Source organism: Pseudoliparis swirei, chromosome 17 (genome assembly GCF_029220125.1).
Source record: "Pseudoliparis swirei isolate HS2019 ecotype Mariana Trench chromosome 17, NWPU_hadal_v1, whole genome shotgun sequence".
NCBI classification, from domain to species: Eukaryota; Metazoa; Chordata; class Actinopteri; order Perciformes; family Liparidae; genus Pseudoliparis; species Pseudoliparis swirei.
In genome coordinates, this window is record NC_079404.1 from 6,655,863 (window position 1) to 6,683,624 (window position 27,762).

The window sequence follows — 27,762 nt, forward strand, 5'->3', positions numbered from 1 at the left end:
TTTGCGTAGGGCACCAAGTCCTGAGGGGGCACCACAAAATAGGCAACTAAAAAAATCATCATAGTTATAATAATTATAATGTCGATATTATTTCAGTCTAGAAATATTAGGCACCTTTTAGGCATGAATATCACAAAACAGGCAGAACAAGAGATATATTTAATATATCTCAGCTTTCTGCTCTCCATTTTTTGGAATTTAGGAGTTTTCACTCCATTGACCCAGAAATACATTTTTGATACATGTCCCATTCCTAAAAGCTGTTAATTCAGCCACCAAAAATGACAGTTGCAGGCTAAAAAACAAAAAAACTTGCTTTTGTCTACCTCTGTGCAAAACGAAGGACCCCATGTTTTAACAATTACTAGCAATTTTGAGTGGTAATATTATACTCTGCATATTTGGCTTGGGAGAATGGAAAGCTAGAAAAGCCTGGTAGGTGGGCTTAGCTTCCGGTTAATAAGAGAGCTAAGTGTGGCTAGAGGGTGGGCGGTTCAGTGGAAGAAGAGGAAATTCCCTCTTAAAATCAAAATGTGCACTTTTGTAAATCCTGATCACATAAAAGAAGGGAAAACAACTATTCATTCACTCTCTTTGAATGTCTCTGATGGAACGCTTGTGACATTGTGTAGGACTTGCCTTCAAAAAATGGGGTTAAGGAGTATCCAAACTAATCTCTCTTGGAAATAAATGTTGCATATGGTCTGGGATAATAAGTGATGCATTGTGTTATCGTGATACATTGTGATTTTAGGGCCCAATCGTGTAAACGTTTTAGGCCCTAATGACTCACCATCTGTTATTATGTTCATTATTGCATCAGTTAGGGTTCAGACACACATAACTTACTAGTCATGTGGCACTGGTTTCTGGTTTATAAATATTATTATGATCATTAAAAAAATTCTAATAAAATCCACTTTCAATTTTTCTAGGACAGATGTCTCCTTTATTAATAACGTCCACTTTCCTGTTTTGTTTGGACTCGGGATGATTTAAAGCCATTCTGACTGTTTAGGTGACTCAACTTTTTAAACAAGAGATTATCTGGGTTTGTTCTACTAAGAAAAACACTGTGTGGGTAAGTGTGTGTGTGTGTGTGTTCAACCCAAAAGAACAGTGCATGGATAGTAAATAACTCATTTCTTTATTATAAGAGTGAAATGAACCATTGAGAAATCTGTTGCCGGGTAAACTGCATGAGAAACAGCCAACAAACTAAACTCCTGTATGGCTAGGATTAGAACCCTAACCCATTGAAATATATACAAGAATAGTCCCCAATGAAAAACTGACACAAATGCACGAATGGAGTTTGAAAATAAGTGCAGGAGGTGTGTTTTGTTTTCTTGCTCCCCGATGGTGTACATGCAGTCTTTGCTCAGTGTTTGTGTGTTTGCTTGTGTGTGTGTGTGTGTGTGTTGCTGCAGATAGCTCCCCCTCTCTGGTGTATGAATGAGTGTCCTGAGAGTGCTAGATAAAGGTGGTCTGTGCTGCAGCCCCTGCTTCACTGACCCTTAAAGGAGGCATTGATGGGAGGACGGGCCAGACTGCTGCAGATCCAGGGCCTGCGTCCACCGGGTTAGACCCAGTCGAGGATAGACGGAGAGGGTGGGTTGTTGAGGGTAGAAGAGATTGGGAGCAGGTCTGAGATCTGTACAGAACCAATCCCAGCTACTTGTTTGCGAGGAACACCTGTGTTTCATCAGCGCACAAACATGGCCGAGACCTCCGGTGTGTAAAACCACCGCCGGTTTGTTTATCCTGCAAAAGAATGTTTTTTTAATGGCCAATACAGACACATTTCAAATGCCCTGTGCATCGTCGCTCCTGCTATATATTACTGGTAGCATCATCTGTGCACGGTCACAAATGCATCACTGAATGCTAGGACAGGATTTTACTCAACTCTGATTGTCTATCATCATCAAGCGATTATGACGAAACTCTCCAGCCAAAGCAGAATACATGTGTGGCTGTGTTGAGAAATAGACGACAAGGTAATCTAATGAGCTCAGTGGAAAAAAACTGGATCGCATTAGAAAGCGAAATAAAAATGTCATTAGTGAGCACACAAACATTCATTTCCTCCAGATTGTGTCAACATACGGCTTTTGTTTGAAAGCCGCAGATATGAAATATGGACGTGAATAGGAGAGCTGCAACTTGGCCAAGGAGTACTAACCGACACCCCTCTTCCCCTGCGAACATACATACACACACATGGACACGCACATGGCCTTGCCAGCGCCACATCCTGGACTAGGTGACCCTTGGTCCCCTTTAACTTTCCTGCCAGATGCAGGTCAAACCTCAAATACGCTCTGAACTCTCCACCTCCTGAGAGCCAGAGACGATATTATTTCAGATGCGAATGAGCATTCATATTGTATTCATACTGCCTTGTGTAAACCAAGTGATGCACAACATGCAAAAAGATTACAGATATCATATGTACGATAATCATCAAGTGGGGACCTGCACTTTGTATGAACAGTTGATATTAGCTGGTTTTCCATTTCTATGTTTTTCTGCTTATTTTGAAGTATTGCATTAGAAACGTTGTTGGGAAACAGGAACTTTGGCTAAAACATGCTAAATAGTTTTTACGCTAACTTGAAGTGTTTTTTGCCTTTGTCGAACAAAAAGGTTGACATGCCAAGTACATTCGTCATGTGAATAGCAACTATGGGTCTGTGGTGAGCAGAGTCAACCTTCAATCTAAAGAGTGAGTTATGATGAGGCCCCTCGCGCTCGATGGAAATCAGGACTGGAATGCGATGAATCAATTCAACGATATTTAATGGCAAGAAGTATAAACAAAAGTTGAACAAATAACTAAAAGCTCACGATCGTGGGTTCCGTGGTGATCCAGGCTCCACAGGTACAAGTTCGAAGCAAGCAAGTGTTGCTGTCTAACCCGGGTCAAGACGAAAGAGCGATTTCCCCCAGTACAATATTAGTTGCAAACCAGCCAATCACCTACTCTTCAAAGGTTAGTTCAGCCTTCCTGTTGGCTCAAAGTCCGGAATCAAAATGGAGGGGTCAAACGTCACAAACCCCGGGTCAAAACGTCACTTCCGATCAAGTTACAAAAAGTATTTTCACAATAAAAGTCCTGTCCGTTATTCTCTGCATTAAAATCACTTCAACCGACTCCGACAATTCTGAAATACTAACTAACATTCATTCCATGCACATACATATAAACAGTACCTCTTGCCATTCACATTTGAACATCACATACAGTAAATACAGTGTCTTTCCCTAATGCTCTACAATAAATCATAATACAATCAGAATAATATTCTCCCTAATATTTCCTATTATAATATCTTTCTATATGTATTAATTTAAAGCATAAGACTTCCTCTGTACATGTGCAAAAATCTAAATAAACTATTACAACTTAACAAATCATAGGAACGGCGGTTCGAAACCCTGGCTCTGCTAGCCGTGTCAATGTGTCCTTGGCACTTAACCCCACATTGAGGTGTATGGATGTGTGTGTTAATGTTAAATACTCCTGATGACAGGTACCTTAGTACCTTCCATCAATGTGTGAAGCACATTGAATGATCGGGAGACTAAAAAGTCGCAACGTCTACCTACTTCTTCAACTCTCTTTACTGGCGGATAATGGATCTATACATAGCTTGTAGTGCCAAATTCTGACCAAACTATTCTGTATCAAGGTGTATTCACTCCATAACAGTTGATAGAAGTGTACACCGTTCATCAAAAGTTTCTACACCAGATGTCTAACTGACAGTGCTGTAGCTAAATTTAAATTTAAATTTCTGCATTTGATTCAATACCATGTCTCAATATAACAGAGGACTCCTGGTCTAACATTAGTCCGTCCCAGATTGATCATCTTGTTGACAGTGCCACAGGCTCACTGAGAATGACACTGGACTCGATAGCCCCTCTGAAGAAGAAGACAGTGAGGAAGAGGAGGTTTGCTCCCTGGTATAACCCTCAGACCCGCAAACTGAAGCAAACGTCACGAAAGCTTGAAAGCATATGGCGTTCAACTAATCTGGAAGAATCCCGCTTAGTTTGGGGAGATAGTCTTAAAACATATAAGAAGGCCCTCCTTAATGCCAGAGCAGCCTATTACTCATCAGTAATAGAAAAAAATAAGAACAACCCCAGGTTTCTCTTTAGCACTGTAGCCAGGCTGACAGAGAGTCACAGCTCTGAGGAGCCGAGTATTCCTATAGACCTCAGTGGTAATGACTTTATGAACTTCTTTAATGAAAAGATTTTAACTATTAGAGGCAAGATTAATATTCTCTTGCCCTCAACCAGTGACAATCTGTCCTCAAGTGGAATGGCCTTGGAAACCACTGTATGCCCTAATGTATATTTGGAGGGCTTTTCTCCCATCAACCGTGACCAATAATCTTCAACGGTTTCTACTTCTAACACGTCTACCTGTCTCTTGGACCCCATCCCGACGAGGCTGCTTAAAGACGTTTTGCCTTTAATTGGCAGCTCTCTATTAGATATTATCAATGTGTCTCTGCTAACAGGCCACGTACCACACTCATTCAAAGTGGCTGTTATTAAACCTCTCCTGAAGAAGCCCACTCTGGATCCAGAGGTGTTGGCTAACTACAGACCGATCTCTAACCTCCCCTTCCTCTCCAAGATCCTTGAGAAAGTGGTTGCAAATCAGTTGTGTGACTTTCTGCATCATAATAGTTTATTTGAGGAGTTTCAGTCAGGATTTAGAAAACACCACAGCACCGAGACGGCACTGGTGAAAATTACAAATGACCTCTTAATGGCATCAGATAAAGGACTCCTCTCTGTCCTGGTCTTGTAAGACCTTAGTGCTGCATTCGACACCATTGACCATGACATCCTATTACAGAGACTGGAGCAGTCGATTGGCATTTCAGGCACCGCACTAAGTTGGTTTAAATCCTATTCATCAGATCGATCTCAGTTTGTATTTGTAAACGATGACGCCTCGATAACCACCAACGTTAATCACGGAGTTCCACAAGGTTCTGTGCTTGGACCCATTTTATTTACCTTATACATGCTTCCTTTGATAGATAGATAGATAGATATATACTTTATTAATCCCCAAGGGGAAATTTGTCGAGCCAGTAGCAGCAACACACAAGAATAAAAATAAAAATAAAAAAACACAAATATAAGAAGTGATCTGGCAAGAGGTGAACTGTTGTAGAGCCTCATAGCCGACGCAGAGGAATGTTCTCTGTGTCTGTCCTTGTGGCAGGCGGAGCGTGGGAAAAGTTGGAGAAAGTCCTCTCCTCTGTCCCTGTAGGAGGTGTGGGAGAGGGTGGCAGTTTCTTCAACGTCCTCCTCTCCACCAAGCTGGCAGCCGATGATGGAGCCAGCTTCCTAACCAGTTTGTTAAGACGGGCTGGTGTCACGGCTCCGATGTGCTCCCCAGCGTGCAGCACACTGGCCACAACCGACTGGTAGAATAACTCCAGCATCTTGCTGCACCGTTGAAGGATCGAAGCTTTCTCAAAAAAAAGTCGACTCATCCCTTCTACACAGCGATGTTTGGTGGCCTTCCAGTTCAGGGCTGTCTCTGTGGATGCCCAGTAGGTACTGTCCTCCTCCACATCCCGTCCCCACTCACCTCAGGAGGTGTAGAGGTGTGCTGTCCTCCTGAAAGTCCCACCACCACCCACTCTCTCTCTGGTCTTGGCCAGCGTTCCAGGGTGGTTCTCTTCGCCCACTTAGTCACTCACTCACCTCCTCTCCTCCTCCTCCTCCCGCCCCCGACCCCCTACCGACCACTGCACAGGTGCGACTGAGCTCACAGGCAGGTATGATGATGCGCGGCACACCTCCCACATGAGGCTGGTAGCAAATTGCAGAGTCCAGCGACGGCTTCACCGGCGGTGGCCGAGCCCAAGACCAGCCTCCACGACCGGTCGGTAGTCGTTGAGGCCAGATGGTGTTGACTTCTTGGGGACAGACCAGGCACGACGTCTTCCCACAGCACGGACTTCCGTTGAAGAGGCGCTGCAGGACACCCAGATGGCTGGGCGGCGTCTCTAGACCCCCCTGCTGATGCCATCAGACCTTCAGCTCTGCGCTGGTGTGGTAGTTTCTCCTGTCTCTCTCTCTGGTCAGTCAGTCACAGAGAGGAGAGGGAGGAGAGCCCATTGTTGGGAGGGCTGGATGGGCAGTGCAGCAGGGGAGGGGGGGGAGGGGAGGGGAGGTGGTGATGTGAGGTGTGAGAGAGGAGGGTGAGAGGGAACTGAATTGAAAAACTGAAAAAAACAGTTCAGCTTGGTTGCTCCCCCTCAGGGAGCCCTCCACCTCCCTCCCAGTTATCTGCTTCATCAGCCCACACCCAGACCCTTGTGTTGTTCAGCTGGGTTTAGCCTCCAGCTTCCTCCCTGTAGTCCTCCTCCCTCCTGAGCACCACTAGGTTAGGCGCTGGGCCTCAGCTTTCTTCATGTTAAGCGCCGCCCAGGTCCCTGGTGATCAGGGCTGTTGTTGAAGCAGCGCAGCAGTCGTGATGATGATGGTGTGGTGTTCACACTTGATGGTATTTCCGTGATTGATGTCCTCCCGTGCGGTCCACCACACACATCCCCAGTCCGTTGACTAAGCAAGCCCTCCTGTAGGCCGTTAGCCTCCAGACCACCTCTCCACAGGTCTGGTGGTGGTCACCAGCTTCTGGGTGTCAGCGGACCAGGTCATGATCATCAGACCCGAGGGGGGGGCAGTGGCGCTGTATGTATCTAGTATTAAGCATACACAAGTAGAGAGTTTTGTTGGCAGAGCTTTTCAATGGTGTGGTTAAAGTCACCAGTGATAGCCATGAATGCTCCAGTGTCCACAGCTCCTCAAGCGTGCTGATGATGGCAACAACCGACAACCACAATGGCGGGCGTGAACTCTCTCTCGGCGGCAAATGCGCATCGCCATCCGCGAGTTCAATTTTCATGTAAAGAAGCGCCTCTCTTCACGCACACACATGTCGTGGTGGCACCGTCATTCCGCCCCCCTTCTTTACCGCCTGTGTAGCGTCCTGTCAGCAACACAGTCTTGAAGAAGAAGGCAAAGACGCTGTGATCCGGATAAGTAGCCGCGTAGCCCACGTCAGTGAAGAGACAAGAGACTCTCTCTCGGAAGATCCTCTCAGACATTACCAGCCAGCGCGCGATCTCATCCGTTATTCGCCAAAGAACACGCCTCCGTTATGATCGACGGCACCGAGTTTTGTATCTCGTTTTAGCCCTCCGCCACCCGACTGCAACCCGAGCCCCTCTCCGTAGCTCCCGCTCTCCACAGGTCTTTCAGGCAGGCAGGCATGCTTCAGCCTGCACAGCGCTCAGCTGACAGCGCGACAGGTCCCGCACATTGCTTTGGCTCTGTGTCTCGTCTGATACTCGCTCTCCGACACAAAAAAAACAAAAAGAAAAAAAAGAAAATATAGAAAAGTCGTTGTCCGTAGTTATGGTCCAGAAAAACAAAAAAAAAAAGAAAAAAAAAAAAGAAAAAGAAAAAAAAATAAAAAAAAAAAAAAAAAAAAAAAAAAAAAAAAAAACAACAAAGCGCCAGCAGCGCCATTTTTGGGCAATATTATCAGGAAACACTCCATAAACTTTCATTGTTATGCAGATGATACTCAACTATATCTATCGATCAAACCAGAGGAGTCCAAACAGCTCAGTAAAATGCAAGCATGTTTTAATGACATAAAAACATGGATGACATGCAACTTCTTGATGTTAAACTCAGACAAAACCGAAGTAATTTTACTCGGCCCTGAGCACCTCAGAGATCAATTATCTGGTGATGTGGTTTCTGTAGACGGCATTGCCCTAGCATCCAACAACACTGTAAAGAATCTTGGCGTTATCTTTGATCGGGACTTGTTCTTTAACTCCCACGTAAAGCAAATCTCAAGGACTTCATTCTTTCATCTATGTAATATTTCAAAAATCAGGCACATCTTGTCTCAAAAATATGCAGAAAAATTGGTTCACGCGTTCGTTACTTCGAGACTGGATTATTGCAACTCCTTATTATCAGGCTGCTCTAATAAGTCTCTTAGGTCCCTCCAGTTGATCCAGAATGCTGCAGCTCGTGTTCTCACTAAAACCAAGAAAAGAGATCACATCACTCCTGCACTAGCTGCTCTGCACTGTAATTCTTCTCTTAACCTACAAAGCCTTGATTGGTGATGCTCCATCATATCTTAAAGAGCTTGTAGTACCATATTGCCCCACTAGAGAGCTGCGCTCACTAAATGCGGGGCTACTTGTGGTTCCTAGAGTCTTAAAAAGCAGTGGCAAGCCGTCCGCATGCAGGAGAAGCGGATTTGGTGGCGGATTTAATCTCGAAGCCTTTCTCAAAGAGGACAATTCAGAAAAAGAAGGACATTAAAACCAACGGCCGCCCGACACCACAGCTAACTAGCTTGAGCCAGCAACTTTCAGGCCTGAAACGGATTAAGACTTAATCCAGAAACGCAACTGGGGAGGCTCGACTTTCATCACTGACGTCCATGGCCATCGAGAAGGAGCTGTTAGTGGACTTAAAGCTCAACGACAAACTCTACGATCGCGTCATTGAGTGGTTTGTTGGCAAAGAGAGGAGGATGGACTTTAACTTTAAGTGAACGCGAGTTGGTGGGTTAGCTGCTTGTTGTGTTCATTTGTCTCTGTTGTTTATATGTTTTTTTGTGATTCTATTGAGTGTGAGGCATTTTAGTGCCACAGTTCTGTCTGATTGTTTTGTCATGTTATATATAAATGTGACTCTTTCTTGTAAATGTGTTCTTGTCATTTATTGTATAGTGTTTAATACGCTGGTATGGACTACAATGCATGTATTTATGTATCTACACTGTGCAGTTATGTATTTGTAGGTGTTGCGCTTCATTTAACATTTTATTTCACTTGTTGCAGTGATATGTGAAAATTAGGTGTTTACACGAAACCAATAATAACTTGTAGCTGTGTCGCATAATGAGGTTGAGTGTAACTGAGGGTTTTACGTTACTTAATAACACAAAAAACATGGCAACTTTATTTGCTTCATCCCAAAACACTCACTTCTCTCCACAACTCCTCTCATTCCGTCTCCTCCTTCACACAAAAAAAGCCCCACACCGGAACACTGGTGAACTAATATCTTACATTAGGCTGTTCAGGTGTAGTAAGACAGCATTGAAGGCCTCGGTAGAAAATGCCTGGTCCGCCACTGTTAAAAAGTAGGATGGGAGCCAGAGCCTTCAGTTATCAAGCTCCTCTTTTATGGAACCAGCTTCCACCTTCAGTCCGGGAGGCAGACACAGTCACCTCATTTAAGAGTAGACTGAAGACTTTCCTCTTTAATAGTCTTATAGTTAGGGCTGAATCAGGTTCACCTGGTCCAGCGCCTTGATATGCTGCTATAGGATTATAGGCTTATAGACTGCTGGGGGACGTTTTAGAATACACTGAGCACCTATTACCTCTTCTCTCTCTACTTTTTTCATTTTCATCTCTCGTTTGCACATTATTAACTCTGCTTTCTCCCAGGAGTCCTTTTGACTTCACGTCTTATAGGGTCCATTGGACCTGGCTGGGTCTGATACCATGGCCCTGCTGATATGCCCCGCCCACTCCTCCTCTCTCCCTCCATCTGCCTGATGGATCATGGAGGTCTGGATTGTGGTCCATGCCTAGTACCAACTATTCATACACTCTAGCATACTCATTGAATGTGTTGTAACTCTGTAATGATTCCTTCTGTACACATGACATCTAATGCTTCTGTCCATCCGGGGAGAGGGATCCTCCTTGTTGCTCTCCTGAAGGTTTCTTCCCTTTTTTCCCCTGTGAAAGTTGTTTTTCTATTTCTTGGGAGTTTTTCCTGATCCGATGTGAGGTCCTGGGACAGCGATGTTGTATGTGTACAGATCGTAAAGCCCTCTCAGGCAAATTTGTAATTTGTGATGTTGGGCTGTATCAAATAAACTGAATTGAATTGAATGCAAATAAAGCGGATATCCGCCGAGCAGCACAAACAACACGGCGTGAAAAATGTGCAACAACTACGCCCAACGCTGTGTTGCGAAAGCCAAATTAGTGTTGAGATGATGTTTGAAATTGAATATCAAATCCAGGTTTAATAAGAAGCATGAGTTAAACAACTGTATTAGGTTGCAGAATGTAACCGGTCTAATTGGGAAGACAACTGCTGTGATGGGAGCTCGACACGGCACAGGTATTCATGTGCAATGAACATAGGAGATTTCCTTTCTCTGGCTTCTGGTATAAGCATGGTTATGAGGCATGGTGAGCACAATATACATGACCGTTCAAAAGTTTGGGGTCATCCAGACAATTTCGTGTCTTCCATGAAAACTCACTTTTATTTATCAAATGAATTGAAAATTGAATAGAAAATATAGTCAAGACATTGACAAGGTTAGAAATAATGATTAATATTTGAAGTATTAATTTTGTTCTTCAAACTTCAAGCTCAAAGGAAGGCCAGTTGTATAGCTTATATCACCAGCATAACTGTTTTCAGCTGTGCTAACATAATTGCACAAGGGTTTTCTAATCAGATATTAGTCTTCTAAGGCGATTAGCAAACACAATGTACCATGAGAACACTGGAGTGATAGTTGATGGAAATGGGCCTCTATACACATATGGAGATATTTCATGAGAAACCAGACGTTTCCACCTAGAATAGTAATTTACCACATTAACAATGTATAGTGTGTATTTTTGATTAATGTTATCTTAATTGAAAAAACAGTGCTTTTCTTTGAAAAATAAAGACATTTCTAAGTGACCCCAAACTTTTGAACGGTAGTGTATATCGCGTGATTTTATGTTATATATGTTGCATAGTGCGGTATAGATACGGCAGTCGTAAGCAGGCATCCGTCGTGCAGCTCCACGACCAACTGAGCCTTGACCTCAGCCTGGTTAATCACCAGGGCGACCGGCTCATTCGCAGTGCCTATCTATGCCTGTCCAACGCAGCCTCTCACTCAGCATATTGAGGCTATTTGTACAGTATAAACATTTTGGATGATTATATGTAATTACCCGGTGCAGCTCGGGTGCATGGACACTCACGTTGACTCATAAAACACACACCCATGGACGGACGGAAGCACAGCGGCCTTGGGGATTCTCCTCCGTGCTGAAAAGTGTTCCCTGAGTAATACGAGCAATGCTCACTGCCAAGATGCTCTCTAAACAAACACCCACGTTAAATATCCTCATGTCGCTCTCCTCACTTATTGCCATCATTTCACTCCCTTCTCTCTCTCGCTCTCTTGCTCTCCCAAACCGCAACGACCGGCCGTGAAGCTTCATCAGTGGTGTATAGAAACAAAGTAGAAATATGTTGTGACTGTACTTAAGTCTTTTTTGGGGATATCTGTACTTTACTTTACTATTTATATTTCTGTAGACTTTCACTTTTACTTTAAATTTTGCAAAGAAAACTGATACTTTGACTCCGATACATTTCCCCTAAAACCTTTGTTACTCGCTACAAAATCAAATGTCTCTTAAGAAAAAAATTAATCGGGTGTCTGATCTTCTAATGTAGCTCTATACACACCTCTACCAGCCTCAGCGGACGGTGAAAGGCTATTTAGCATCGCAGGACGAGTCTTCAGCCCAAAAAGTTATTTTGATGATTAACAGGACATTTTTCAGTTTCAAGTAATGACTGGTACTTTCGGTGCTGCTTTAGTATTGATCATGTTTAAATATTTGAGTCATTTTGTGAATGATCAGATGGAGTTATGATGGTAGCAGTCGCCCATGAAAGATTCAGCTTGAGCAAAACCTTTGTCTACTGTGTTTAAATTAGGCTCATAGGAGTTTACAAGGCATGTGTCATTTCTCAAAACACTAACCTGATGAATCAAGTTGATATTTTTTGCTGAACGCAATATTATGCATTTGCCCTCGACACCCTCGAGTCTAAATGAGCATACTTATAAACACAACATATTACATAGTCATATTGCTTTTCTGAGAATTATGATGATAGGTTTATAGTTGATGCAAATATACACTTATGTGCAATATATGATGTGGAACATTGTTGCTCCTGGATGGATCACTGCCAACCCAATTATTTTCAACACAACTCATTGTCCTTGATCATCGTTCCCACAGCACAAGAATAAAACTCTAAAAATTCTGACCCTTTGGTTTTTTATTAACAGCATGTGCTTGTACTTTCAACTCTTAAGTACATTTAATATCAGAAAATTACGTTTGATACTTAAGTACAGTAAATATCAGATACTTTAAGTTTGAGTCCTTCTCGAGTAAGGTATCTTTACTTTTACTCAAGTATTGCTTTTGGGTACTTTATACACCACTGAGCTTCATTCATCGCGGCACGAGGCCTCATGTGTGTCTCTCTCTGTCTCCAATGCCATTGGTCAGAACGGGTCATTTGGGCAAGCGCACAGTGTCAACAAGGCATTCACTCCTCAGGGGGAGCGGGGGGGGCGGTGCCCCGCCCTCTCGCCACACAGATACCTCCTTATCGTCTTCCTAGCTCAGCTGCCGATCCCGTGTTCGGAGGCCATGCCTGGTCTAAGTAAAGCCCCCTTACTGAACTAGATAGGACATGCTACATTTTCCAGCTGTCCTGAGACTTGTATATATGCTCCTCCTCCTCACTTTGTGTGAGTTTCAGACTGCCGCATGTGAGGCTGAGAAACAATAGCGACCAACTGAATGACACATTTAGCACAGAGATAGCAATTGTTATTTCCAGGTCCCTCACTAACGTGGGCACTTGAACTGTTTGCTGATCATATCTGCTTTTGTAAGCCGCCGGCTGACAAATCAATGCTATAGAGATACTGCTATAGATACTTTATAGATACTATAGATACCGTAGATAATGTAGCCTGTAGACTGACCTACTTTCTAAAAAGGCGTCATGGTTCAACTTAATGTGAAACTCTGTACGTTTTAAAGGGCAACAAAACGCACCGTTGCTCAGTTCAGTACACTCAGCTGCCTTTACACACTGGGAATGGGATAAATAAACATCATGAAAATGTGAAATATTTTAAAAGATTCCTACTGTCAAGTGATGCAAATTTACTTTTGCTGCATCACTTTTTCAATAAAAGGCTTGAATAGATTCATACAGGCAGAGGACCAACTCACGATCCGAGTGACACAGAGAAGCAGTAATCTGTTGTATATCCTTAAGCTAGTGTCCGCTATTTGATTCAGTTTTTCTGTTGTGGAAATGTTCTGAGTGAAGTTTGGCAAGTTATATTTCTCTGGCTTTTAATGTGAAAGCTAAAAGCGGAAATAGTGGATCTGGTCTGTGCTGCCTTCGTCAAGGTCAAAAGGAGTAATCAAAGTTTTCCTCTTCGGACCATGGAACTTCAGTGTTTTTTACCTGACAAACAGAATGTGTCTGTCCCGCACAACGTGATTGGTTGATGTGCTTGTTTGTGGGGTAAAAGCTCACAGAAATCCGAGAAAAGTAACAATTTCCTCCTCCTTTACAGAGGTGTTGAAGCTACAGCCTCGCTTGGTCGGGTCTGAGTATCTTGCCACGAATGAGTAAATCCTGCAATGAAAGCATTCATCATGTTTCTTCACTCATTTATTACGGTATTTGTCTGTAATTTGTCACCTTTCTGTGTTTTTTTTACAACCTTCATTTGTCAACGGACGATCAGCTTTTTGTCCATGTTTTTTAGAGGTTTTCGTAAGAGTGTCTTCTCCTGGATTGTTACTTTTTTTTGTGATCTTTATTGCAAATTCATGGACAACCAGAACATTCTGACCTCTAAGAGACAGAACAGCCAGAGAAAAAGGTTATCAAGTTATCAACTCTATGTGCACCACAACCACAGTCAAACTTCCACACTGCATGAATCTGGAAGCAACCTCATACAGAGCTCCTTGCCTAAGAAAATGACCTGCCCGGGGCCCTTAATGGTATTTACACCCTCTGCATTATTTACATTGGAAAAAGGAGTAACGAAAACATGTTTTAAGAGAATGTTCCACCCGCGAAGATATGATGTCAGCGCCACCGCCTCGTATACAGGGCGGGCGAGGCAAACATCTCTCTCTCTCTCTCTCTCTGTCTCTCATTTGCAGGGGTCAGAGAATGGCGCCTAAGTAAGATGCCTCTCTGCTCACCAGCTCTCACTATTACTAACAACCGCCCCCCTGGCGCTTGTTCAGCGCCAGGGGGGCGGTTGTTAGTAAACTGTGGAGAGCCCGAGGGAAGTACCTCATCCGACACACACACACACACACACACTCACTCACTGTGAAGCCATAACCGTTGGTGGTAAACACACACGCCTCTCACAAGATGCTTTGTAAATATTTACAGCTCGGTAGAAGTCGAGGAGAGAGGAACATGGCGAACCAAGCAGCGCCGGCCGCACGTGACCCGACTTGGCCAACTCGGCCCAGCCTGCCCATCTGTACCCCCTCTCGTCTTTTATAAACCAGTGGAGGGTGTGGCTATTTTGCGATTGACAGGTCAATCCATGGCATTGTCCGTTCTGGGTGTTGTCCGCATTTTCACAGTGTGTTTTCAGCTCATAAAAGTAAAATGTTTGGTTTTTGGTTGCCTCAAAATGTCTGGTTTAGCGTTCGGTTGGAGTCAGTTTCCAGATTTTGCGTCAATTCTGGTTGCAAATAGCCAAGATTGCGATGGCCAAAATGACAAACTTCAAAACAGCATTCCACAAATGTTATGGTAAATACCAGGTTAATAAGAGTCAGTCACATAACCAGTAAAGTTGTGGGCCACAACAGACCGATGGAAGAATGTTATAGGCCCCATATGACTCCTCCTTTTCATATAAGATTTGACAATCACAGAAAAGCATATGTGCATCCAGAGGAGACTCTGACAAGTCCTTCAGTGATTTATGAAACCAGTGACTCTTGAAACAGGATGGGCCTTTAGCGGGGCCATCCCTCCTAAAATAAGACATTGTTTACTTTTACTTTTAATATAAGCAGCAAATATATTTCATTAAAGGGAGATAGGTTTCACTTAGATTTCTGTAATCGTCTACGTCATTACTTAATAAACCAAAACAAAACCTGATTTTGGATTTGCTCAAATGGAAAGAAAAATGTGGGGTATTGTGACACAAAAAAAGATGTTACAACTTCTGCTCTACACTCCCTATTTGGCTGAACGCCACCCATCTGGCACCCATGGGGGCTGAAACCAAGGTCTAAAAAGGCACGCACTGTTACTACTTGACCCGGGAGTCTGGGCTTAGGGGGCCAAAACAATACCAGGACGAGCCGGGCCTTCCCCGCGCGACAGAGGAACACAAATAGTAACTTCTCGAAAGCCGCCACTACAGAGAAGAAGGGAAACTGAAGGAGGAGGGAAAAACACAAGCGAGACGAAGAAGAGGTGGAAATGGGTGGTGGCCAGGAAGCGGGACTCTTCCTGGCCTAATCACAAGTCAGAGAGTGTTTCCTTTCATTGTAGGAGCTCCAGATCCATTAACCAGCGAGATCCCTGCATCCAGACACACACACACACACAGCCACAAACACGAAACACCACTATGCACACTTCCTAATATAAAAAAAGGTTTCATCGACATATCTTTGACAGACATAACATATATGAACGGTAACACAATCAAACATTAAATATAGGTTTGTTGATTAACACGCTGAGCCACACACACACACTGAGTCACAGAATCGCAGATCCTACTTGGCAGGGCCTGGCGCATTGTGCTTGGCTCTGCTCTGATAAACACTTCATTATGAAACCCTGAGGACACAGTAAATATTTGCCGAGGGCCCTTATCAGCCTGCCTTATCTTGGCGTGAACTCTCATGCACCGCATGACTCCTGGGCCCTGTATTTCCTTAAAAGCTTTGCCACTGCTGTCAACTTTGCAGAATAGCCTGCATAAAACAGTTTCCTCTTTGAAAGGGCCATGGAAAATCGGAGCAGCACAACAACAGGAAGATGCAGGCTTTTTATTTGGTCTGGACGTGGCCGACCACAGCACCCTCGAGGGCCGTGTTTGGCCCCGCTACAGGCACCACTTTCCCTGTTTTTCAGTGACACATTTACAGCTGCGGAGTTAATCAGTTATGGGTCAATGTCTGGTGTGGAGTTCCCAGACGGACCCATCCATCTCGGCCCGTCTGACCTCGGAGAGCGGCGATATGGCTCGCCATAGCGGCGTTCTGGAAAGTTCACTGTGAAAGATCAATCAGTGAAGCGGCATCGAGGATGGGATCGAGGCTCATCGACAGCTGGAGCAATCACACAATACGACACACGGCTTCGTGTCATCATTCCCTCCTTCATCTCATGTCAATAATTCAAGACATGTACTTAATATAATCAGTATGATTTTGAGGTACTTCACTTGAGTATTTACATTTCTACTTTTTTAGGTCTGAGTTTCTGCCAATTCTAAAGACAACAGATTGATTATTTATAGATTAATGGCTGATTGTTTTAATTACTCAACTCCTGTGAAAATGTGTTAGAACGACGTGTGTGTGTGTCTATCTCTTTGAGGTATTCCATAGACTACAGATATATTTTATAAATCGGTTAATAGCACACTTTCATACAAGCTGAGTTGTATTATCATAATTAATCAAAAACAATATCAAATATAAATGAAAGATAATTCATTGTTTGACTTTATCCCTTTTTTGACTTGCATTTTGACATGTTATGACTTTATTTGCCCCAAGTGGACTTCAGCCAACGGTTTACATCCCACGTGTGTAATCCCAATGTCCCCCGAGGGCCTTAATACTGAACCCTCAGGGACTTACTGACGTCACCTGTTAAGTGTTAAGGGGTTGAGTATGAGGGCTTGAAAGGGTGTAAATACGAATGGGACAATACGCTGCAACAGTCAAAAATATTATTATTAATATTATTATCCACATTAACCTTGTACTTTATACTACCTGGATTGAATATCTTCCAGACTCCTCTCATTCTGTGAGTCAGTGGGTGTGAAGATTGAGATTGGGGCAACAACTCTCCTGCGGGTTTGTTTGTCTTTGTGAGAGTTCGTGTTCACGTTCGGCAGAAAGCCTCGAGTCTCCCCCACATTTGGGGGCGTTTTTGAGGGTTTCATTTGCAGCTCTGCGTGACATGTATACATGCTAATTTGAAGACAGTTTGTAATGCACTTTAGAATGAAGTTATATTAATAAAAGGATGATAGTCACAAACCAAGTTAAAGGTTTATTATCCTAAGGTCACAAAGAGGAATTTGAAACTTTTTGAGAAAACATTCCATTTTACTGTGGCATGGTCTCCGTCTTCGCCGAGTGGTTCTGCTTTTCCCCAGCAGAGTGGCGTTTGATCTGTGTTGGTGACAATGTTTATTTGTTTGATCAGGGGGGATCACCAAGACCTAGAAGAACACATATCAAAGCCAAAAGTATTGTTCTCTATTGTGGGGATGATAGTTTAGAAAAGATGTTATTGTTGGTAGAAAAGTCCTTTTTACATATTTTGGTAAATATTAAGTTACAATATACATTTGACTGTTGGTACACCCAACACTATCTCCAGGGTGGTTTCAATCTGAACTTTTTCCAACAATGTATTCAAACATTTTCTGAATCAAATGTATGATAAAAAACAGTGTTTTGCTCTCCCTGAGGCTTGTCATAGTCACTGTGCCCCACCCGACCACCACCTATGAAAAGCAACACTCCAGAACAACTGACACATTCAACGGACTTTTCAGTGGATCTGGGCTCCTAAACAATTTCTATTTTTAAATTCCACGTTTCATTTCCTCAGATGGTGCAGACGCATCAACCTGTTTACAGCAGAACATCACAGATGATGTAATACTCCGTAGTCTATTCAGCCAGTGCGTTTATACCGTATGCTGAGGACGGGCCCCATTCCAAGTAGTGCCACAAGACAGATGGGGTTCCTCTGAGCCCATGACACACTGTTCCTCCTGGCTTTTTTTTCTTCCACCGGAGGAGAGCTGGTCTGTCACCTCTGATGGGTTTGCTGTGAGGAACGGGATCAGAGCAATTTGGGTTTTCTGTCCGGATATCTTGGCCCCAACAGCTGCAGCAGGAAATCATAGCCTGAAGATTTGTTCTTGATTTTTTAAATGATTTTTATTGGGAGAACTACAAAATAAAATGTACAGTATAACGTTAACAGACTCACAATCAATTTGTAGTGAACTGACTCCCCAAAAGAAATACCACAACGTCGTCTTTTTTTTAATCCGTTTTTTTACATTCAAAAAGCTTTACTTCTGATCAAGTAGTCAAAAGTACATAGTGCGCATCCCCCTGTACCTACTATGTACAAAACCAAACAAATTCATCCACTTCCCTCTCCAGCAAACTCAAGACTCTACACTAGATTAAAAAAAATTTAAAAATTTAAAAAGAGAACAAAGGGAAATCTCATAAGAGGAACGGGTATTTAGAAGGGTTGCAGTTGTTTTTGTCAGAGGGTCTGGTCTGAGGGGCAACAAACCACACAAAAAAAGAAGATATTCAGAATCCAACACTACATTCAGTTTAAACGGTGTAAAAAGATGCCATGTAGGAAAAATACTTTATTTGGTTAATTTTAAGGCATGTCAAGATGGTGAACCCCATGTAGGGACTACACAATAATACTGGGGCACAAGGGATTGCTACATTCTTTCGCACGTGGCTGGAATCACAGTGTGACCTCGTGCAAACAGAGGGGGGAAAAAATAAAAAATACTTTTTGGTTAATTTATTGACTTGGGTTCTTTGTCACTGAAGTCTGGCCTAGAACGACAAAAAGTAAGGTTTGGACGGTCTGTACAACCACATTGTTTATACATTCTACGGAAACATCTAAATAGGGATCCTCTAAAAAATAAAAAAAGCCTTCCACAGCACTGACAACCTCAGGAGCAAACAGCAATCACGCAAACTTTTTTTTTTTTAATAAACGTAAACAAGGAAACAAAATTAATGAAATAAATATCATACGTTCTCTTAAATTAAGATTTTTTTACTCATTTACAATAAAGATAACCGAGTGAAGTTACAAAAAAAGGAGGGAAAAAACGAAAATATATATATTAATGTGAAAAGAACATACACTCCACTTTATGCAGATTAATAATGGCGACCATAATTTAAACATAAAAGAATATAGATCTATTGCTTCATCATACTTGATAAATACAGTATGGACACAAATTACCAATGTAGCCTATACTTTTTTCACAAGATAATAAATAAGTTAAATAGTCCATAGCCAGTTATGCACAGCTATGTATATCACTCAAAAAACAGCTAAAAAAAAATATATTCAACCATCAGCAGTGATTTCCCCAAACAAACCCAATTCAAGAGTACTTTTTATCCAAGCAATGAACTAGAACAAACAAACGAACCACTGGGTGGCGCTAGCAGAAGACTGTCTGGAATGGAAGTTGAAGCTTTCAGAGAAGAAAAAGAAAACACACTTTAATAAAAAGGCATATTCTTGGCAGGATGAGAGGAAATGTGAAATCGCTTACTGTCTCTTGTTCTAGTCAAGTCATGTTAACCCACACATCTAATCCCAGGAAAAGTGTGGCTTGCCAGATAGAGCAAAAAAAGGAGAGGGGGGGGCTGCCATGAAGCCCTTGGGCAAGGCACTGATGGAATGCCTTCTGTTTTCTATCTAAGTTTTAATACAGCTATATAACATACAAAGAGAGGGAAAACAACTAAACTAATGCCAGGTCAAGGACACTTAAATGTTTGATGCTTTATTGATCCCTGTGGGTGAACTTCTCTGCTCTGGCCCCCCTCCAGGGAGGTCAGAGGAGGGTCAGCTCCCCTGGAGCTGGTAGGGATTCAGTGTCTTACTCAAAAGGCACTTCGGCAGGATGGTTGCTGTTGAAATGGGGGTAGAGGTCCCAGGCAAAGGGGGGGGGGGCTTAATCGGGATCCTCTTCTTTAAAGACAGTCTACCTCACTCACTGAACACCCGTGGCTCCTCAAACGACCCTGCCTGACCAGTCCATAAATCCATGTGAAAAAAAACTAAAACAAAACTATTAGTCATCTGAAATCGACAGCCTGCTGAAGATTGGCAGACGCCTTGCAGCGTCCAGACTCGGGGACTCGGAACCGCTGAGACTCCCGGAAGAGCTGAGAGACCCGCTCGCATAGCTCTCCCGGTCAGAGAGCGAGTCTTGCGGGCTGGGAGGAGGCTCGAACACCGGCGACTCGTTGAGGCGGCGCAGCGCCTGCAAGTGGCTCATGTTGTACGTCGGAGGGGAGGGCGGGCACGCGCTGCTCTGCATGTTCCCATAGTAGGCACTGGTGGAGAGGTTGTTGACGTACCCGTTCGGGGTGTGCACAGCCAGTGGGGCCAGTAAGGCTTTTAAGTCCTGTCCGGCAAAGTTGAATGCACTGTTGATGCAGGACATGGAGTTGGGAGAGAGCACGTCCTCGTAGAAGCTTGACGTGGAGGTGCAGGAGGAGGTGGTGGTGGTGGGCGGCGGCGGAGTCCGGGACATGGGGCTGTCGAGCAGGGGAGACTCGAGTCCGTGGTGGGTGGAGAAGCCGGAGAAGCTGAGGCTGTGGTGAAGCTTTGGTCTGTCCCTCTGGGTGTAGCCAGGCTGCTGCGGCAGGATCTCCCTCTGGCTGTAGCCGCACAGCTCGCGAGGCGACCTGGACTCCCCCGCCTGCATGTTAGCGTTGGCGGCGGGAGACGGCCGGCGCTCGTCGGCGTTGTGGATAAAGTGACACCGGGGACCGTACGGACAGAAACCAATGGTGTGGAAGGTGCGGCACGGCTCGGTTTTGTACTTCGGGTGGCGGGACAAGCTCCTCAACTCGTGGTAGCCGTGAGCGAACTGACATTTCTCCCCGTACTTGCACGACCCGTTCTCCTCGAAGGGCCGACAGAGCTCGGTCTTGTAGCGGGTGGAGTTGATCTGAGAGCCGGGCTTCTGCTGCAACACGCCTCGGTCTCCGTTGTCGCTGTAAGCGCGGTCGCGGAACTTGTTCTCCTTGTTCATAAGGGCCGTGGCGCTGCTGTTGCTGCCTGGCGTGTTCTCTTTCAGACTGCCGAAGGAGCCCATCGAGTACTGGTTGCCGTTGTTCAACGCCTCCAAGTCGCTGGTCGAATTTCTGCGGAAAAATCCCGACGTGAAGGGGCCACCAGAGCCCGGAGTAGTTACCGGAGCCCCCACCGCCTTCTTGTCCAGCATGCTGTTGATATGGAGAGCGTTCATGTTCAAGCTTTTATCTTGCTGTAGGAGAGAAAACACACGAGTTAAGGATGCACGTCTGGAACACAGTTTACTTAATATGTGGACCACATGGTACGTTTAAGGCGGCATTTGCCTGCAACGTGACAACTTGTTGCATGCTTAGAAGTCGGAGCGTGCTCGTTCAGCTCATGTTAGCGCTGCACACTTAATGCAAAAACTTCCATATCTTGTCAAACTTTTACCTTGTAAAGCATTTCCATGTCGTAGAACGCAGACAAGACGGTCGCAGACATCTCGTTTCCCCAAGTTTTCTGCTGCACTCCCTCTTTCATAGAGGACCGACGAGGATCCTTGAACGCGACGTGCTTTAGTTCGTGCCACGACTGGTTTTGGTTTAAGGAAAAGTGGCTTTTAAAAGTTTGAGCAGTTTAAGTCCGCAGAAGAAGGAGGAGAGAGAACAAAATGGGTGCTGTGGTGATGGTGGGGGGTAGGTTTTGTGTTGTTGAGTCGTAGGTGGCTTTATGTCCCCCCTCGAGAAGCGCTGAGCCAGAGTGCTGCACTGTGCGCTCAAACCTTAAGCATGGGTATAAATGCCTGGTGCTGGCCAGGGAGGGGCAAACTGAAGTCAAAGTTTTGAAAGGAGCCGCCTACTGCCCTCCTCCCGGAGAAAACTTCCATTCACTGGTTGGCCGCCTATTCTCCAACACCACGCCTTGAAATCCAACCCAGAAAACCTCCCTCCTCTACACTTTTTAACCACACAACCAATTTTGTGGAATTTGGATTTGCTTTTCTTTTGTTGGGTTTACTCGCTGATAAAGAATGTAGAAACATATTACTCCTCGACATGCTAGCGGTTCTCCAGGAACATTAACCGCACACACATTCCCACCTGAGTTGCACGTTGAAAAGAAACTAGTGACAAGGCAACCCATCTCCAATATGAGAGAGAGAGAGAGAGAGAGAGAGAGAGAGAGAGAGAGAGAGAGAGAGAGAGAGAGAGAGAGAGAGAGAGAGAGAGAGAGAGAGAGAGAGAGAGAGAGAGAGAGAGAGAGAGAGAGAGAGATCAAACATTTTAGCAGGAACCCGGTTGCATAATCGACTTCCAAGGCGCAACAAGCATCCTGTTCCACTACACATGTTCATGCCCACCGGGCTCACACGACCTACTTTATTGTATCGTCTCAAAAGTAAACAATATGTTTGACACCTCGAGATTACAAATCACTCCCGACGAACACGCAGAATCCTTCTAACCCAACGCGTTTTTGCTTTGGTTAAATATTTGTGGCCCCTATTTGAGTACAAGCACCAATCTCAGCCCAGACTGGAGGAATGTGTGTTTTCAATGTGGCGCCGAAGAGCAACACTGCCCCCATGAGGACAACGTGAGAACTGCGCGGGGGGAAAAGACTGGGGCGCCCCCTGCTGGGCGGAGTGGGATCACAATTTCAAGGCCTATTCAGATCCCATTTAGTTGTCACACTTATGGTAGAGAAAGGGTCTTTTTGATGTCAATTTTTTTTTGAGTAGAGCTCCAGACAGGGCGGCTTTAGCTCAGTGGGGTAAGAGGGCCGTCCTGCAACCGCAGGGTTGTGGGTTCGATCCCCGCTCTCCCCATTAGTTTCAAGTAAAGTGTCATGAGGCAGCACTGAACCCCAGTTTTCCTCCGGCGCTTTCACTTCACACTGCTCCATAATAAACTAGGATGGGGTTAAATGAGACTAATTTCCCCTTGAGTATGGGGTAAGAGGCCGTCCCTGCAACCGTGGGTTTGTGGGTTCGATCCCGCTCTCCCCAGTGGTTGGTCGTCTGTGTCCTTGGGCAAGGCACTGCCCCCCCTGCTTCCTCGGGCGCCGCTTCACGCTGCCCTCAATAACTAAGGGATGGGTGTAGAGAGAACTAATTTCCCCTTGGGGATTAATAAAAGTGTATATTCTATTCTATGTTTAGGGATGTTTTTGGTAATTTAACCTAAACATAACCAATCGCTACAGTCCCTCCCACTAGCCCCCTCTTCTGAAGTCAATGAGTGCAGTGCAGTCACAATAAGCTGCCCCTGTCTCAGCGTGACGTAACCTTCTCAGGATGGCATAATGTTCACATGAAAATGTCGAACTACTCCGTTGCGTTCTTGGAGTTATGTCAAGTTAAAAACCACAGTGGAAAGATTGCAGTGTGAGCAGCACAGGAAGGGACTTTATATATCAGCGCTCCAACGAGACAGGAAGGTGTAAAAAAAGATGCTGTGCGACACACATAACCAGAAACGGACGGTTTCTGCAACAACGTTGAGCCTTTTATATATGAGATCATATTGGAAGAGTGGGAAGGGAAATAGCAACCAGCGAAAAACAAGTGACATAAGGCTGAAATCTACTACTACCAACCCTAAAATTAGTTTGAGGGCTGCCCCAGGACTATTTGCGCTTTGCAAGTTGTAATAAATAGTTTATGTGAAGGACAGACACGGCGAGGCTCCTGAGAAATCCCTTGAACATTTCCTCATGTCCACAACCATCCCACGGCTGGGTTTTTCTATCCGTTTGTTTTTTTGTTATTGGGGGATGTTGAGCTGTTCCAAAACATTACGTACATTTTACTGTTACAGGGAACATGGTTACCAGGGAGGTAGAAGGATCCAGCTGTATTAGAGGGCAACACACACACACACAGCGGACAGTAGTCCATTGTGCAGTCCTCCTAATTACATATCCAGGAAAAGTAGAGGGACAAATAAAACCCAGTCCCAGTCCGTGTAGTAAATGAAATATCGGCGGAAAATAACACCTTGTATACAGTAGAAGTCTGGAACACAACTTTGGTGACGTGTCAAGAGAAGAGTAGGCCTTCACAATCCTGTGGCGCACAACCACGCCATTGGTTGTACGTTGTTTTTGTTGCCGACCCTATACATCCCTGATGGACATGGAGGAAGCGGAACGTATCCGTGTGCTTAATGCTGAGACTGTTGGAAGGGATTTTGTTGGGTGTGACGTGTGACATGTGACGCATTCCCCCCCACACACACACACATACTCTGAAAGTAGCACAGAAGCCTGAGCTCCGGCGAGTTGTTGTTGTTATGGCTTCCCCAATGCACACTCAAACGGTGTTCACACATGCAGTAAGGAAAACAAATAGGACTTGGGAATCAAAAGTGCAGTATTGTTAGACACAATGTTTATTTAAAAAAAAGATGACATCGAGAAACGGTAAACCTAAAAATGTAAAACACATTTGATAATCAATGAACTTATGCAAGACAAAGTGGGAGACAAGGAAAGAGTAGAAATACAAATTAATCAGGTTTCCTTCATTCGTTGGTTCATTGAAGCATTTATCTGGTACTTTTCTTCCATTTCAATATTAAGAACCTTGACTTAACTAAATTCGTACCCTAAAATAATCAAATGAAAAAGCCAAACACCGCTACCTCAGCCTCTCCAGCACATCTAGAGCCAGAGTGGTCCTTTGGTGCCGCAGCACCAGCCGGGCATGCTCCATGGGGGAGGAGAACTGAGGCAGGGTCGGGAGGCAGTCCAGGGCCCGCTGGGCGCTGAGGGCCTGGGCTCGGGCCCGAGTCACCAGCACACCGATTTGTCGGACCCGGTCCGGCCCCGCGATCCCCGAGTCCCCGGTCTGCTTGGCGGCCGGGACGAGGGCGCTGATGTGTCTGTGAAGCAGCTTCAGCCACTGGACCGGCTCAGCCCACAGATTTAGATCCCCCTTCTCGAACAGGAAATCCTCTTCGTCCTGGTAACAAGCAAAATGGGAGTCTGGTTAATTCAGTGGTCTTTGTAGTTTTTTTTGTGTGGCCACGTTGGCAACAGAACAAGCTGTAAACAAAACAATTATGGATTGGATATGACAAGAATTTTAGCAAACAACCATGTATACATCAAACAGGCGGAGAGCAACATGCATTTGTTTGTAGTTGTTCACCAAAACGTGGAGATCAAAAACAGAACTGAGGTGACGGTCGTGTTTCCATTCAAATGTAAAGCTGATTTCAAACCAAATTTTTGAAATGTCGATTATTTGGTCAGAGCAGACTTATTTAGATACAGTGTAGTTTGGTCTGATGTTGGCGCTACATGCTACGTATAGCTATAATCAGAAGAGGAAAAGTTACGTACAAGAAACAAAACGGCATAACATTTGAATTAGATTAAATTTGTGCTAGTTGTAATTGTTCTTTCATATCGACGAGTTTTAGCCAATGAGATGAAGACAAAAATGTTCCCCTGATGGGAATATCAGGGAAGACCCTGACAGAAGAAACAGCTGGACAGTCATGAGTCAAATGTCCCCAACATCGGAATTTTTCCGGCAAAGCGTTTTCAAAACATGCCCTTTTTTTTTGCAGTTTCATCGAAGTTTGCTGCTTCCATACAGCTTCTCTATTGCAATACTTAAAAACATGCCAAAATAAACATGTGCACACACACCACATGACCCATATTTTGTATAAAAACATGAACCAAAGCAGCTTTAAGACGACAGCAACTTACAGCTGAAGATATTCATGCAACAAGTCACAATTATCTGTAACTATGCTCGCTGTCACTTTAAATGGCCTCCCAGTTGTTTGCCAGCGGCGCCTCGAGTAGAAATTCTTGCGTAGAAACCAGAGACAAAACGAGTGGCTAGAGAGCAGAAACCATGGCGACTCAAAGCTCTCAGTCATTTTGACGACTGCACTGCTGTGAGCAGAATAAAACGAGGGCTGAGGAAAATAAAATAAAGTGCCTTCCGACCCTGTAATCCCCACAGACGTGGAGTTTAGACCAACCCCGAATCCCAGGCCAAGTGCCACTCGGTGCATAATGTCCTCTTTCTTTCGCCCCGGGGTGCAGCCACGTCAAATGGAGCGGTGGCAGCCCTTCATGGTCGCCCGCCATCATCGCGGTGTTCCGGTGCACTCTTTGCGATGTCAGTCGAGGTCGTCGAGGCGACGTTGCCCTCGAAGGCCACGCAAGCGGCTTCTCACCGGAACAGGGGCGTCGTCCGCAACCGCCTCCTCGCCGGCTTCTTTGTCTCCCAGAAGCCACTCCGTCAGAGCGAGGACACCCGCCGCCGCCTGGCCCCACGTATGGAAGAGGCGACACAGGAGCCCCACGCCCGCGTCCAGGGCCACGGGAGGACATACCAACGCACCGGTCACATCTGGAGGGGCAGATGAGAAAGAACACAAGTTTGTGCCACGTCTAAACGGTGGATAAACGTTTGAGACACGCGAGGCAACAGTCTAAACAAGCGTGTTCAAAGAGCATCTTTGGCAGCGATCACCGACAGCGAGTGTGTATGGGGTGCGTGTGACTGTGGAGTTTTCCCACCCGTAGTCGGCTTCTGTTGTCATGAGGTGTCAGCTAAGTGGTGGTTGGACTTCTGGCTCGTTTGACCTTTGGTCTGAAGTTCAGCTTCGGAGTGACGCGAGGACTTCTGCTCTGGGATCTAAGGTGGTGCTAAAGCTCATAATGAGGTAAGAGGGCAGGGATGCAACAGAGAAAGATAAATGAAACCGCAAAATGTTAAGAACTGAGGAAGATGCAGAGTTCAGAACTGGGACAAAATGTGGAAAGAAAATACATCTTTGTGTTGCTTCTTCTTTCCTTCTTTCTTTGTTTACAGCAGACGAGCACAAGAAGCACATTGCTGCCTTAAAAACAGGTTAAAAACCACAACGACGCAAATGTAGACGCAGTCTTTCTTTAGTTCTTAGTACGTACAAGATAGTTGGAACAACGAGTGACTTACATCAGGGTGCACCAATAATACTTCAGTTCTCGCGAAACATTCAATTAAATATATTTTGTAGAGCCCAAAATCGCAAATTTGCCTCAGAGGGCTTTACAACCTGTACACACACACGATATCCTTACATCTTAGCAATGACTCGGCTAAGTATAAACTTTTTTATCTTGATAGTATATTCATCAATAGTATTAGTATGACTCTTCTTAAAAATTCTTAGGCTGGTTACTGGATGTGAGCCAAAAGAATATTTTTATTTCCCAAATTGAAACTCGGGTTGGTGCACAATACCTTTGCTGGGCTTCCAAGAGGTGGATCGGCGGGAAATAAATAAATAAATATAAATTGCAAAAATATAGATCAGATTACTGAGCACCTGCATGAAGATAATTTTAGTTCAACAATCAGCGTATGTAAGTGGATTCAGAAGGATCCTACGAGCTGAACCAATATGCAACATGCGTATTTCCTGTTGACGCACTAATGAATGGATGCCGGGATTAATGTGTAAGTATGACGTTCACGTGGTTTTTTTACATTTAGCGACTGAATTAATTATGTTTTTTTGTTGTTGAAGAAAGCTATTTTCGTAGCCCTGTTGCCATAATGCCGCTGCACATATTTGGAGGCCCGAGAACACGCTCGCAGTGTTCTATACGAGAGCCGAGGAAGTGCGAGGACACACACTTACAACGGAAAAACACGTCGCATGCCTCCATTTAACGACTCCAGAGGTTGTTTGAGTGTGTGTTGTTCTTCCACCTTGTCACTAACACCAGAAA

The 27,762-nt window shown here is 44.5% G+C and overlaps 2 protein-coding genes and 1 long non-coding RNA gene across 6 annotated transcripts in view; 1 reads left to right on the forward strand and 2 right to left on the reverse strand.

Moving 5' to 3' along the window:
• Positions 1-10,609, forward strand: part of LOC130206964 (uncharacterized) — a 34,092-nt gene extending 23,483 nt beyond the window's left edge. Inside the window, exon 3 of the long non-coding RNA XR_008834215.1 lies at positions 9,537-10,609. This is a non-coding gene — a long non-coding RNA (uncharacterized LOC130206964). The remainder of the gene's footprint in view (positions 1-9,536) is intronic.
• Positions 10,610-18,111: 7,502 nt separating this feature from the next.
• Positions 18,112-21,790, reverse strand: zfp36l2 (zinc finger protein 36, C3H type-like 2). The gene is made up of 2 exons (XM_056435260.1): positions 21,466-21,790; positions 18,112-21,262 (listed from the first exon to the last, which is right to left on the reverse strand). Exons 1-2 carry the CDS (start codon positions 21,553-21,555, stop codon positions 20,060-20,062), a joined length of 1,293 nt encoding a protein of 430 aa, XP_056291235.1. The 5' UTR covers positions 21,556-21,790; the 3' UTR covers positions 18,112-20,059.
• A 2,594-nt stretch (positions 21,791-24,384) lies between these two features.
• Positions 24,385-27,762, reverse strand: part of thada (THADA armadillo repeat containing) — an 85,501-nt gene continuing 82,123 nt past the window's right edge. For all 4 annotated transcript variants that reach the window (XM_056435253.1, XM_056435252.1, XM_056435254.1 and 1 more), the window contains 2 exons: positions 26,217-26,392; positions 24,385-24,979 (listed from right to left, as the gene is read on the reverse strand). In XM_056435253.1, coding sequence (XP_056291228.1) covers positions 24,656-24,979; positions 26,217-26,392 — 500 coding nt within the window. In that variant the 3' untranslated portion in view covers positions 24,385-24,655. The remainder of the gene's footprint in view (positions 24,980-26,216; positions 26,393-27,762) is intronic.